This window comes from Wyeomyia smithii, chromosome 3, assembly GCF_029784165.1.
Source record: "Wyeomyia smithii strain HCP4-BCI-WySm-NY-G18 chromosome 3, ASM2978416v1, whole genome shotgun sequence".
In the NCBI taxonomy this organism is placed as follows: Eukaryota; Metazoa; Arthropoda; class Insecta; order Diptera; family Culicidae; genus Wyeomyia; species Wyeomyia smithii.
The window spans coordinates 629,863-643,032 of NC_073696.1; the positions used below are offsets into that span (position 1 = coordinate 629,863).

Below are 13,170 nucleotides of genomic sequence, written 5' to 3' on the forward strand. Positions count from 1 at the left end.
TGAGTTGTATTTTTTGTCATAAAAAAACGAAAAGAGATTTCCACTAACTCACTTTCTTTATTCAGATTTACCGCGGGCCGGAAACACGACATACCATCTACAATTTGTGCTACGGTGTGGGTTATCTTTTCAAAGTATGTCCGATACGAATTCGGTCCAACGGAGAAGAGATCCATGGTCAATTTTCACCGGTTTTGCATCACCAATTAACACCACATCGAACTTCAACTGCCAGTTCGCATGGTGGACATCTGCGACATGGTGGTGCGTGTCACGATGAAGTAGACGGATCCTGTTCAACCTCTTCCATGAGGACCCTGTTTGCCGGTAATGTGGTCAACAGTCGGGGTGAGCTAATTCTTGCTAATGCTGCTGCAGGTTACGATGGCCATCATCAGGCGAATCAGAACGCCAGTAGTGCTGCACAAACACTACTTCATTTGCCCAAGGGAGCAAATCTGATGCAAACGGTTTCCGAACTGTTCGAGGCAGACTCCAGCAAGGCGGTTCTGTTCGTACTCATCTTTATTGTGCTGTCGATGATCGTTGCAGCTTGCCTGAAGTAAAACTCCTCATCTATAAATCATAATCTGCAGTCAACGTCTCTCTCTCACTCTCTTATTGCCTCGCTCGCCCTCTGCCCCTGTCTATCGTTGCACCAGCGTAATTTCGGAACGAATACCTAAGTGTGTGAAAAATAATGAGGGGGGCGAATGGGGCATCAAACTTACATTTTTTTAGCTGTGCATTTTTTAATCATTATTGTCACAAGTGCTACTCAATTATCGATGCTTACTATCTAGCAGTCGTTATTAGTCCGAACCAGAGAAAAACAAGACAAAAAAAAATAACAACAGCCACAACAAATGAAATAGATAATATGCTGTGGTGGAGGAAATGTGAAAAACAATTCACCGTAAAAGAATATTGCTGTCACTGTTTGTCACTGCTACAACTATTGAAACTATTGCTAACCTGGGAAAGTAAACAAAAATTACACGTATACAAGCAAAACATAACATACATTACTTAGCTAATTTGCTGTAAATTGTGGTGGAACGAAAACCAGTAGGAATTTATTCTCCAGTGTTTGGTCTTCTCTAAAAATCAAGAATGAAAAAAAAAAAACAAAAACATAATAAAATGGGGTGCACCATGAAAGTTTGCAGAACATAAGAAATGATTGCAGATAATATTATATGTTAAATTTGCTATATTGTTTATGTTACGATTATTCCCATTAGAAAAGAAAAAGGAACGGCGAAAAACAAAAACAAAGCGAATTGATCGTGTGCGTTTATTGAGATATGATACGAAACGAAGAGGGTAGGAAGTTTATACAGAATTGAACAAAAAAGCTACAGTGTCCTTATATTACGCTTAGAGATAGTGGAAGGAAAGCTGAGCCCATTACAAAATTTGTTGCCCAGAAAAGTTGTTCAGTTTTTTTTTCTGCATTGTTCTTTTGAAACGTGCATTGTGCTAAGTTAATTCGCTTGCAAAGCGCTTTGTTTTTCGAACCTTATGAGTAAAAGTAAAATGAAGACAGTCAGTAAAATTTACCCCAAACAGACATGCAGACGAGCAAACAAACAAACAACCCGCTTGATTAGAAGTGTTACTCCGAAAACGAAAAAAAATCAATATACGTTTATGAAAATAAGAAGTAAAAACAAGGAAAACTATAGTATTACTAATTATAAACGAGCAGAAACAAGCAAGGAAGGAGACGAGAATCGAATGGAAAACGTGTAAAAATAGCCCTATCGTAATATTCAACTCACTAAAATAGTCACACATTTAGACAGATTAATTTCCCATCTGAACAAGGAAGATGTCGAAATCCTTCACGATGAAATATAAAACTGAATGCATTCCATACAAGCTCTTTTAAAACTACGTTCTACCGATTTAAACCATTGCATCTACTGGAACAGGCAATATACTTAGCGGATCAAATCAAACCAATCGAAACTAGGAAACACCATTTTCTATGCTACTATTCTCATACTTCTCGATTTTTAAGTACGGCTAACAGAATACAGGTTATCATAGATAAGACAAAACTAAGCTACACACAGAAATTAAGGAAAAAACAAATCTCATGCACTACAACATGCTAACACATTTAAGCTTATTTTGTTCATGTTTGAGTGTATTCGAAATGACAGGTCGCGCTTTGTAATGTAAAATTATCTACTGGTTTTTTGAGTTGAATAAATTCCAAAAAGTTTGACCATCATGCACTGATGATCTAGTCTCTTCAACAATCCGAGTCAGCGTTATGGAATTGTTTTGTTTTAAATTTAAAATTAGCATGTGAGAAACCTACAAAACGCGGTTCTGTTATTTCGGATTTCCCAAGAAGCGAATTCAAATACATACCTACACAAAGAATCGATTGCAAGCTGGAAGAGAAACGCTGCGTGTATATTACTTTTGATAATATTGCAATTCATTTCTTTTTATTGGTGATTGTTCCATGTGCAATTTTTGTATCGTTTTACTAGCTAAATTATTTGTGGATACGATGCATTTTATTCGCCTTATTATAAACTCTATTTACACTCCGCTACGGGAGGATGAATCGTGCCCGGTTATACATGAATATATAGAAGCAGACACAACTAACCAGAAACAAGGAGATTTACAGCTTGACATCCCTCTAGGTAAGGTAGCACTATGACAAAAGGTAGTAGAAAAGCTTGTAAAACTTTTCTTTTATGCTATGGTGTACTTGTAATTTTCCGTTGTTGTTTAGTTTTACTGGATCCTAGCCCTCGAAAATGACGTATTTGCAATACACTGATATAGATAAGTTGTGCATTTCACTTTTACGTTTTTTTTTTCTCTCTAAGCTAGAGCAAATCATATTTACACGATGCTTTTTATTTATCAGCTTGTTTTATTTTCCTGCGCCCGGCTTCCACTATTTACGTTAGGAGAACAACAAGTGTAATTTTATGTTTTTACTAGTTTAGCGAATGAACTTTTTTTTCTCTCAAAGAATGCAACAGGAAACAGGTGAAACGGGACACAAGCATACTGAAAGTTATACGAAAAAAGAAAAACAAGTTTGAAAATAAGACAAAGTAAGCATGACACAATGATGTTTGCTACTGGAAGGGGTAATATTGGGGCAACATCTGTTCGGGAGTGATGAAAGTGATTAACATATGGAAACGATAATAAAACAGCTTCAGTCTAAGAGACGACTTAATCCACTAAAGTCGCATGCAATGTAACAAACAAATTTCTTTTTCTCCATGAATACGGAAATGCGAAAATAGATGCCTAAACAAATGTAAATTTTTTATAGTTCATTCGACTTTATTTTTGTTAATAAAACTGTAATTTGTATATAAAAAACAGCGGTGAAAATATACGACGTTTCAGTTCTTCTAAAACGTTTCTACGCAAAAAAAGTAAAGTGAGACGCAGACAAACGTTGGCTAGGAAAACTAGGTAATAATACGGAAAGAACGGAGAGAATGAAAATGATGATGATAAGCACCAGAGAGAATAATAAGAAGCTGAAATCAAGGTTTCTTGTATCTAAAGCAACGGATAAATGAATGCTATATACATAAATGGATATGCAAAACCTATTCTATCGAACCATGATTCAAGGAAAGATCGTAAAATAATTATTACTAAAAGTATATACATGATTATATTAATGATGGGGGTATAATAGTAATTGTATAAATTTTACTAAACAATCTCTATTCATTAGAATTCATATGCGAAATATTTTTTACAAAACAAAAGAAACACCTTTATATCTCATTTTTATTACATTTATGATAATTTGTTTATTAGAAATGTTATATTTTGTATTTTTTTAATATTATAATTTACTTTCTTTTCTCCTACAAAACAAGAAAACTATTGCAAACAAAACAACAAAGTAGGATAGTGGCGAGCAAAGCAAAGCAAACAGAAAAAAAACAAAAAAACGTTATATGATTATGAAAACAAGAAACGTTATATGATTATAATCGTACGCTAAAACAATGAGGAACATGGAACTGAAAATCGTCAGTTTTCAAAATTATGGAACTAGCTGAGCGAAATATGGTAGGGAAACTCTAGAATCGAAGAATACGAAATGATAATATTACACTATGAACATATGGAAACAAACAAAAAAACTGAAGGAATAATGTATAACAGAAACAAATATTACTGCAAGAGCGACACACACATATAAACAATTAAAACAAGTGGAAAAACAATTAAAATATATATGTTAAAAGTGGTCATTAAGTATATAAACAACAAAAACATCTTAATATATATGAACAATATTTAATTTAACAGAAATATATTTTATGTAAAAAATAGATTCGGGTTGATTTTTATTCAGTAATAGAACACAAAACATTGTCACTCATTTGAACTCTGTATCTCGCTGAAGAGCTTTTCTCAAATCAGACTTAATCTACTTGGGGTGTAAAAATAAGGCATTCGTAAATACGTTGCAAAATGGTTTCAATTGACTTTCGGAAGCAAAACATGTGACAAAGAGTAATATTCTCACTTGAATAGAATGTTTTCAGGTAGGCCATGACTCAATTTTTGTTTTCCGTTTTTGTCTACAACACGTGCTTTCTGAATGAATGTATTCATAACTAATTTAGTGTAATTTCACGAGTCTTTTGTCGAATTCGTTTTTACGGCAGGACTATCCCGTCCCGGACTACGCTTTGCAGCTGAGAAAAAAACACTTTCCGAGCAGTTGCATTGCAATGGTGTGCGTAATACCAGAGGTAGCTGTCACTTTTGTTTTGGTCATTATCGCCATTGTCTTTTGTACACAAAATTTGCCAATTTACTGAAAAATGACAAAATAACAAAATAAAATAAATAAAATTCAACCCGATGTTTGACACGCGAAGAACGATAATCAAAGCAAACACACATTTTGACACATTTTTTTTTGATTTTGACACATACGTGTGAATGTGTTGGTGTCTTTGAAACTGCACTCTGTTTCTTGCGCGGACTGTCCGGGACAGAAAAAGGGTAGTCCGGGATAGTCCGGAAAATGTAAAAAAAAAACAGTGATAGGACATAGTGTAGTCCGCGGGGTATCTACACCGCAAAAAAGAAAAGGACATTTATAAATCATGGTGTGATTTATGTTTACTGGATAAACAGTGAAAGCCATGGTAAGTATGTATTTAAGTAAGTTGAATCTATGAACGTTTGAAATCGCGGAAAACTAGTGGCTGTTTCCACAGTGTTGTTTAATCTCTTCCAGTCTAATTTTTATATCACTTGATTTTCATCAATCGTATACTAAAAAAAACGTTACAGAATTATTTGAAAAACGTAGCGGATTGTAGCGCCTTGTGCCGCACAATTCAGAAATCTGCGTAGAAACCCCCAAAGAGTGCCAAAATCACCAGTTGATCACCATGCGTCCCCACTGATGTTCCGTACAGCATGCAATTTTTAAGTGACGGACTGATTTTACTTGAGCTAAGAAAAAGAGACAAAAATTACATTTGCAGTAGATGCATTTCATGCTATACACTAGGGCTGCATTTCGAATTGAACGTCGTCGCTGCCAAATTTCAGTTTGTAAGTAAAAATAGCGCACGAGTGCATTAGCACAAACTGCATTCGATTTTTGCTACTCAGTGCCATACATTTCCAAGTTCTACCATCGTGGAAAAGTGCATCAAGCTGCGACTAGTGCATAGTTTTTTTCCAACTTAAATTATACCAATAAACTAAGGTAAGTATCATTAATTAAACATAAAACTCCGTAAGATTTACCCAGGCGTGTGCACCAATTAAATCAGCTGATGGCCCATCAGATCGGTGATTGCATAACCGTTACAACATCGCACGCAATGAATTTGAAAACGTTAATGCCATTTGTTTTGTAGTAAACCAACATGGGACACCATCCGGAACCGAAAATCTACATCTCAGACAAACTACCAGAAGGACTGCGCAAAAATATGCAACTCTTCCAGGTTTGATAGGATTGGTCAATAGGTATTAGTCTATAGTTTATTGGAGCCTTACCACTTTTTAGGCTAAGAACACGTTACCTATTCACCTGAAAGGTGGCCCAGCGGACAAGGTTCTTTTTCTGACAACAGTTGCGTTGTGTGGAGTTGGTATTCTTGGCACTCTCAAGTTGATTTACCAATTGGGATTCACTGGTAAGAAATCGGACTAAAACATGTTAGCTCTAGTGAAATAAAACAGTATGACATTGTGTATAAAACAAAAGTTTAATTAAATTTCCTCCGAACCATATATATCTGGTTTAGTGATCTGATAAGTTATGTTATTGCAATCATAAATAAAAAAAATGTTTCCGACGCCTGTAGTAGCACCTATTATCGGACTATATTGTGTACTTGGAACCGAACTCTAGCGCCCAACCTATATTATTTATATCCCCTTGTGCAGCTTTTCATTGCTCTGCTTTACTCGAATGTAACTTCTCAATGGAAAACGATAGCTGCTCCAATTTGGCGACAAGCTTCTTCATGTTAGCTTGCGACTGGTTGCTGTCGGCGTTGCTACTGCTGAAGGACGCCGATGCAGCGGAGGACTCATTGCCTAGATCGAAGTGAAGTTTCGCGAGACTTTCCTGCTGTTCACGGATGCTGGTCATTTGTTCCATCGTGCAGCCAGAACCTACGTGGGATGAATCTTTAAAATGAGAACCTTCCACCTAATTACCAACGTCGGCTACTTACCAAACGCTTTCAGCTTGCCGGAGTGGAAGTCGTCGAGCAACCCAAGTAGGGCACGCTCCATGTGCCGCACGTCCGGAACTTCTGAGATGAAAGAATGGTGCTTTAGTGAGCGCGAAGCAAAGCTGTAGCTCTTGTTCAAGCTAATTGAACTACTGTTGGCGGTGGCGGCGTTCGATCTGCTGTTGCTGGCCAATGACGACTGATCGGACGCTTTCTGTTGTGGACCGGTGCTACGATAAAGCCGCGAGCTGACCGGAAGATTACTACTGCTGTTGCTGGAACTGATCACACTGGATGGTGTGAGATCTGTCCCGATTTTGCCACCGCCACATAACCACACAGTGTGTCACAAAACCAAGGACAAGCCAACAAACCAGAGCATACGAACGAAGGTGCACAAATCATAACGAATCGGGTGGCAATACATAACGTAACATGAAAAATAAATGAACAAAAGGAAAAACGCAAAATTACGATTACAAGATCAAAAAATATCAACCTCTTTATCGACGATTCGAACTAAACTGAAACAAACAAGCATGTAATACATTACGAAATACAAACGACACGAGCGCTACGAGGTCAATAAACTGAACCGAAATAAATGGGTTATCATCATTATCATCGTTACCTCTTTGAATCTTTTTCGGTTTGGTCTTGGCATCCTGGCCAATGCGACGCTCGTTGACATAATTTAGTCGAGCCGTTGGTGCGGCATCTCCCTGGGCAGCTTTTCCCGCTAGGCTAGCGGTATAACTAGTAGAATTGTGACTGCGACTTGTTTCGCCGCTGGAGAAAATCTACAAAGTGAAAGTCGGTCGTAAGGATTTGTCGCACACACATACCATAAAAAAGCTGATAAGAGCAGCAGGATGACTCACCTTATTGCTTAGTACGGGAGAAATTGGCGTCTGTATTGACTTGGCCTGACCGCTGGAGGACAGGTTAGTGATGGTTGCTTGATCGTCTTCCTCGTCGTTGGAGACCAGCTTCTGCCGTTCGACTGCCGCATCATCGCATTCCATGGAACTGCTAATCGTCGTCGCCGCCGTCGCGGACGCTGCTGGATGGGTGGGGTGAACGCGAGCAATTTTACTACCCACTGATGCACGTCAGTTGTACTATATGGCAGAAATGGCTGCTGGCACGCAATTTATCAACATGTTTCGTTTAACACTCAATTTTTGTTATATTCAAACAATTGAATTGATAAAAACAAAAAGAATTTAGATTCATCTATAATCGTCCTATTTGCTTTATTTACTTTGTTTTGGCTGTCAAAAAGGGTAATTACACGCTTACTCAAATTTACCTATTGAATAGGTTAATTTCACTTGCTGTATGCTAATTCATATTCAACATAAGATTTATGGTTGAATTCGAAACATTGAGGTTTATCATGAATTTCTGAAAATCCATCCGTTGTAAAATGTTAAAGAGTTTTAGCTTTATAACAGTTTTGCAGCGGGCAACAACTTAATCTGCGATGATGCGGCAGTCGAACGGCAGAAGCTGGTCTCCAACGACGAGGAAGACGATCAAGCAACCATCACCAACCTGTCCTATAGTCAGTCCAATTTTATTTTAATCCGAATTTAGGTTCAACACAGATTAATAAAATTCTTATTCTTGTGAGACAATTGTTTTTATTCATGATAAAATAGGTTAGCTAATCATACTGATACAATTTTTGTTCTGTTGTTTTTTTATCACCTTAGTGAACTTTATTTTTTTAACGATTGCACCCCGCCTTTGTAAAAAGGCAATCCAATCACTTACACCGGCAGCTGATTGGATACCGAACTTCGAAACATCTGGCTGAAGAATTTGACTCCGGTCATTCCACCTGGAACAGCACCAAGAATCATCCACAGCAGTGATATAATTTGTGCGACCGCGAACAGAACAGTGAATGCTGTGCTTTGTTCGATCATGGCAAAGTACAGTGTGGCCACTAGGCAGCAGCTGTACGAAATGGACAGGGCTAACCTATCGCGGGAGAACGTTTGCCGGAACATAGCTCCAAATCCACTCAGAAAAGAAAAACTATAAAAAAAAGAACATATTGGTAAGTATTCCTAAAACAACTGAATAACGTCTCAAGACAAACCTCATAATGAAAAAAATACTTCCCAGTGTGTAGAGTAAAGCGAACTTTCTTGCCTTGAGAATCAACACTGGGATGTAGAAAGTGGACACAATCATACAGAATACCCCCAGGCCCATGCATGTCACGAAACCAACAATTCTTTGTATCCGACTCTGCAATTAAAACAAGCTACGTTAAACATTCCACCAGTGAAAACAATCTGGAACAACTAACCAATTTGGGACAACAAGTGTCTTGTGTTTCTTTGAGCCAACTGTTTGCCTCAGGTTCCGGACCTTTGCCAAAGAGTTTACTAACGAGCCCACCGGATGTCGATATCGATGGCATCTTGGGCATTTCAAGTTTGAAACTTTTTTTCTGATCGCTCTGCAGTAGCAGATATTCGTCCAAATCCTTTTTTAGGTCGGCCATTCTGGTTCGAGTGAAGGACTCAGTTTTGTACGGAGATTAAGGAACTTATCAAATCACTGCCAGTCACTATTTGTTATTTTCCTAGTAAATCTGCATTCGTTTCACCCAGTTACCCACGTATCATGTTTTGCTCCAGCAGCTGCAGACGTTCCGATTTTGAGATGAGTGCGAAGTTTGTAAGCCTTCGTAACTGTCAAAACTAAAATCGGTATCGGTCCTGTAAAGTCGAACTGTACGAGTTGAAAGCACCGTCGTAGAAACTTGTTGCACCACCCGCGGTCCTAAGGTGCGTAGATGGTTGAACATAAAAGTGGCCAACGTGTAACCCCGGTTTGTTTCAGATTTTGCTGGCTTTTTGATGTGCTGTTAAATGGCCGCGGTTTCACTTATTAGTTTGTTTCGCAACACACTTAAATTTAATTGCCGAGAACTCTACAAAATTTATTTATTTATTTATTTCGTCAATCATAGTAGACTACATCTTAAAAACTATTGCTAACATCACAAATATAGTTATGTAATTCTAGTGTTCAATATTTTTCTAAGAGCATTTCGTGACATCGTTAAATCAATAACTTCACAATATTTATTGTAAAGACTCATCATACTATTAACTGGCCCGGCCATGGCATATTCTGTTCTATAAGAATTTAATACGAAAATTTTTCGCGTTCTTAATGAGCGTGTAGGAGCATAAAAGTTGAGTTTTCCAAGCAAATTTTCCGAACTTATGCGTTGTGAAACTAAATCGTTGACAAGAGTTACCGAAGCAATTTCTCTTCTTTTTTCAAGCGTTTCTATATTAATAAGCATGCAACGCGATTCATAACAAGGGAGAGGAAATGAATTCCAACCTAGTTTTCTTAGTGCATATAACAAAAACTGTTTTTGTACGGATTCAATTCTATTGGAATGGACGTCTTGATGAGGCGACCAAACAACACTACAGTATTCTAAAATAGATCTAACATATGTAACAAAGAGAGTTTTTATAGTGTACGGGTCTACGAAATGATAACTGAACCTTTTTATAAAACTTAGCATACTGTTGGCTCTATTGATGATCGTATTGTAGTGATCAATGAATGTTAACTTAGAATCCATAATTACTCCTAAATCTCTAATTTGATAACACCTTTCTACAACTTGATGTGCAAGAGTGCAACTGGCATGTTCAGGATTTCTTTTTCTTGTGTAGGATATAATATTACATTTTTTTACGTTGAGATCAAGAAGACTTTTTTTACACCAAATGTAGAAAATGTCAACCTCTTGTTGGAATTGTTGGATGTCTTATTTGTGTTTTATTTCCATGTACAGTTTCATGTCATCGGCATATATCAATACTTTGAGACGATTCAACACAAGGGTAACGTCATTTACAAATAAAATGAAGAGCAAAGGGCCTAAATGGGAGCCTTGTGGAACTCCAGATGTCACTTTTACTGGTACAGAAAGGTGTCCCTTAAACCTAACCGTTTGTGTCCTGTTCGTCAAATAAGTTCAATCCATTTAAGTAGGCCTGACTCAAATCCCAGTTTTTTTAATTTGAACATAAGCATGGAAATATCTACTCTGTCAAAAGCTTTACTATAATCCGTGTATAGAGTTTCCACGAAGTTGCCTCTGTCCATAGACGCAAGAGAGAAATCAACAAATTCAAGTAAGTTGGTAGCCGTAGACCTCCCTTTGTAAAAACCATGTTGGTTACACGTTATGCGATTCTTTACCTGATTAAATATTTTTTGGTTTACGATAGCTTCAAAAAGTTTAGGAATACATGATATTATTGCAATGCCACGATAATTTTTGATGTCAGATCTCTTACCTGACTTGAAAATCGGTATAAGAAAAGATTTTTTCCAGACTGATGGAAACTGTCCGGACGTAAGGGATAAGTTGAAAAGCCAAAACAAGGGTTTTACGAAGGCAGGAGCAAGATTTTTCATGAGTGAGGGTGGAATTCCATCTGGACCTGGTCCTTTTGAAGCGTCCAGTTCTTTTAGTGTTGCGAGGATTTCTTGAACAGTTATTTGCTTAATAGATACGTTATTTATTTGTTCATGCAAGTGCGAGAAATACTCAAAGTCCCTGACTTCGTCGCTATTTTTATAAACGGTTTGAAAAAAACTCGCAAACTTGTTGCAGATTTGCTTTGAGTCAGTACTGGCAAAGTCTTCATATTGCATGCGAGATGGGAAGTTATTAGACTTCATTTTATAGTTTGCAAATTTAAAAAACTGTTTTGGGTCTGATTTAATGTTATTTTCCACCCTTGTGTTGTAGTTCTCATACGCAATAGATATTTTAGTATTCAGTTCATCACAAATGTTCAAATATTTGTCCAAATTTCTTTGGTCTTTAAGTTTTTTGTGAGTTTTATGAGTTTTTGTTTCCTATTCTTTAAATTTTTGATTTTTCTGGTGAACCAAATGGGATCTTTTGAGCTAACCGTTTTCTTTTTTGATTTTGGTACAGTTGAGTCTAGAACACTATACAGTGATGATAAAAAATTATCAACCGCTTTGTTCATATCTATTTCATTTTTTAGAAGTGATTGCCAGTCGATGTCAGTTAATTTACGATTGATTAGTTCAAAGTTTGCTTTAGTGAAGTCATATTTATATTCAGGCTCATGATCAGAGGGTCGTGATCTCTCGGTATCAATCATTAGCGAGTACTCAATTGCAGTATGAAATTTTTCATTTTTCCATAGGGGATATTCTGCTTTGTCAACACTAAAGTTTGCTTTAGTGAAGTCATATTTATATTCAGGCTCATGATCAGAGGGTCGTGATCTCTCGGTATCAATCATTAGCGAGTACTCAATTGCAGTATGAAATTTTTCATTTTTCCATAGGGGATATTCTGCTTTGTCAACACTAAAATCTTCCGTGCAATTGGTGAATAAAAAGTCTAAAAAACAGTTTTGCTCATTCCGGATTGAGTTTACCTGATTTAATCCAAGTTGGCTAAAACCGTCAAAAATAAATTGCAGAGTTTCGTTTTCTCCTACTACAGGAAGTAAAAGCGATTCATTATCATCGTTTACATTAAAATCAGCATCATTTTGATTGAAATCTCCATATATATGAATTTTTGAGTTAGTGTGGGACTCATCATTCACTAATTCTACCGTCCTTAAAAATTTTTCATATGATTGCTTTTTGGCAAAGTGGGGTGGAAAGTAAACAGATACGAAAATATGGATTTCACCCTTCAACAGAACTTTAACCCAGACATCTTCAAATTCGGCATGTTTCTGGGTTATGATTTGCTCAGAATCATGCTGAACCCCAACAGCCACAAGCACTCCTCCACCTGATTTCTTATCAGATAGTGATAGATCACGATCGCTCCTAAACACATTAAAGGAACTGTTGAAAACTTCTTCACTTTTAATATCTTCGTTCCAGTTCGTTTCCGTTGCTAAGATGATTGAGTATGAACATCCACTTATTCTGTTATTAATGTGATTAATTTTGAGTGCACTGCGCATCCTGTTGAAATTCTGAGCATAAATCAAAACTTCATTGACTACTGGCGTTGTTTTTTCTTTCTCTGAGCGTCACTGATTTTGAGAACACGAATGCTGACAATAACATCCATCACACGGGAAACTTGCTGATCTGAAATTATTGTTATTGTTATAGTTGTGGCTGCCAGCCAAATGGTAAGGACACGATACAGCTGAAGAGGTCGCGGGAGTCGTTAAGTTGAGCGGGCTCGTTGAAACGGTAGGCATGAAAGATGATTGTGACTCATTATTCGCTGGGTACGGATTAAGTATTTCGCCTCGTTGAAAAGAGATATGCTGGAGATTAGGTGGGGGTCGAGAAAATTTATCCTTCGCTGCAGCAAGAAGCACACGGTCTGGTGGTAGTTGGTTGTAGTAGCTGTTGTTAAGATTCCTGTTAAGAT

The 13,170-nt window shown here is 37.2% G+C and overlaps 4 protein-coding genes across 11 annotated transcripts in view; 2 read left to right on the plus strand and 2 right to left on the minus strand.

Moving 5' to 3' along the window:
* LOC129726473 (fibronectin type-III domain-containing protein 3a) overlaps positions 1–4,346 on the plus strand; it is a 75,943-nt gene extending 71,597 nt beyond the window's left edge. For all 7 annotated transcript variants that reach the window (XM_055683203.1, XM_055683205.1, XM_055683204.1 and 4 more), the window contains one exon: positions 66–4,346. In XM_055683203.1, coding sequence (XP_055539178.1) covers positions 66–566 — 501 coding nt within the window. In that variant the 3' untranslated portion in view covers positions 567–4,346. The remainder of the gene's footprint in view (positions 1–65) is intronic.
* Positions 4,347–5,549: 1,203 nt separating this feature from the next.
* On the plus strand, positions 5,550–6,365 carry LOC129727678 (cytochrome c oxidase subunit 7A1, mitochondrial). The gene is made up of 3 exons (XM_055685725.1): positions 5,550–5,746; positions 5,901–5,990; positions 6,053–6,365. The coding sequence occupies exons 2-3, from the start codon at positions 5,910–5,912 to the stop codon at positions 6,197–6,199; spliced, it is 228 nt and encodes a 75-aa protein (XP_055541700.1). The 5' UTR covers positions 5,550–5,746; positions 5,901–5,909; the 3' UTR covers positions 6,200–6,365.
* LOC129727677 (coiled-coil domain-containing protein 28A) lies at positions 6,236–7,997 on the minus strand. 2 transcript variants are annotated; one of them, XM_055685724.1, is made up of 4 exons: positions 7,610–7,997; positions 7,360–7,528; positions 6,729–6,809; positions 6,236–6,666 (listed from the first exon to the last, which is right to left on the minus strand). In XM_055685724.1, the coding sequence occupies exons 1-4, from the start codon at positions 7,751–7,753 to the stop codon at positions 6,440–6,442; spliced, it is 621 nt and encodes a 206-aa protein (XP_055541699.1). In that variant the 5' UTR covers positions 7,754–7,997; the 3' UTR covers positions 6,236–6,439. The 2 variants fall into 2 exon arrangements, with proteins under 2 accessions (XP_055541699.1, XP_055541698.1); XM_055685723.1 differs by having other exon boundaries at positions 6,729–7,034.
* Positions 7,998–8,348: 351 nt separating this feature from the next.
* Positions 8,349–9,441, minus strand: LOC129729656 (uncharacterized). Its single transcript, XM_055688393.1, has 3 exons — positions 9,052–9,441; positions 8,839–8,990; positions 8,349–8,774 (listed from the first exon to the last, which is right to left on the minus strand). Exons 1-3 carry the CDS (start codon positions 9,247–9,249, stop codon positions 8,504–8,506), a joined length of 621 nt encoding a protein of 206 aa, XP_055544368.1. The 5' UTR covers positions 9,250–9,441; the 3' UTR covers positions 8,349–8,503.
* Between the last annotated feature and the right edge of the window lie 3,729 nt (positions 9,442–13,170).

Excerpts from the sequence above, each read along its gene's own strand:
- LOC129727678 (XM_055685725.1), top strand. The coding sequence starts at position 5,910 with ATGGGACACCATCCGGAACCGAAAATCTACATCTCAGACAAACTACCA. Across the intron at positions 5,991-6,052 it reads AAAATATGCAACTCTTCCAG|GCTAAGAACACGTTACCTAT; the intron begins GTTTGATAGGAT and ends ACCACTTTTTAG.
- LOC129727677 (XM_055685723.1), bottom strand. The coding sequence starts at position 7,753 with ATGGAATGCGATGATGCGGCAGTCGAACGGCAGAAGCTGGTCTCCAAC. Across the intron at positions 7,529-7,609 it reads CTCCCGTACTAAGCAATAAG|ATTTTCTCCAGCGGCGAAAC; the intron begins GTGAGTCATCCT and ends TTCACTTTGTAG. Across the intron at positions 7,035-7,359 it reads ACCGAAAAAGATTCAAAGAG|ATCTCACACCATCCAGTGTG; the intron begins GTAACGATGATA and ends AAATCGGGACAG.
- LOC129729656 (XM_055688393.1), bottom strand. The coding sequence starts at position 9,249 with ATGGCCGACCTAAAAAAGGATTTGGACGAATATCTGCTACTGCAGAGC. Across the intron at positions 8,991-9,051 it reads ACACTTGTTGTCCCAAATTG|AGTCGGATACAAAGAATTGT; the intron begins GTTAGTTGTTCC and ends TTTTAATTGCAG. Across the intron at positions 8,775-8,838 it reads AGTATTTTTTTCATTATGAG|TTTTTCTTTTCTGAGTGGAT; the intron begins GTTTGTCTTGAG and ends TTTTTTTTATAG.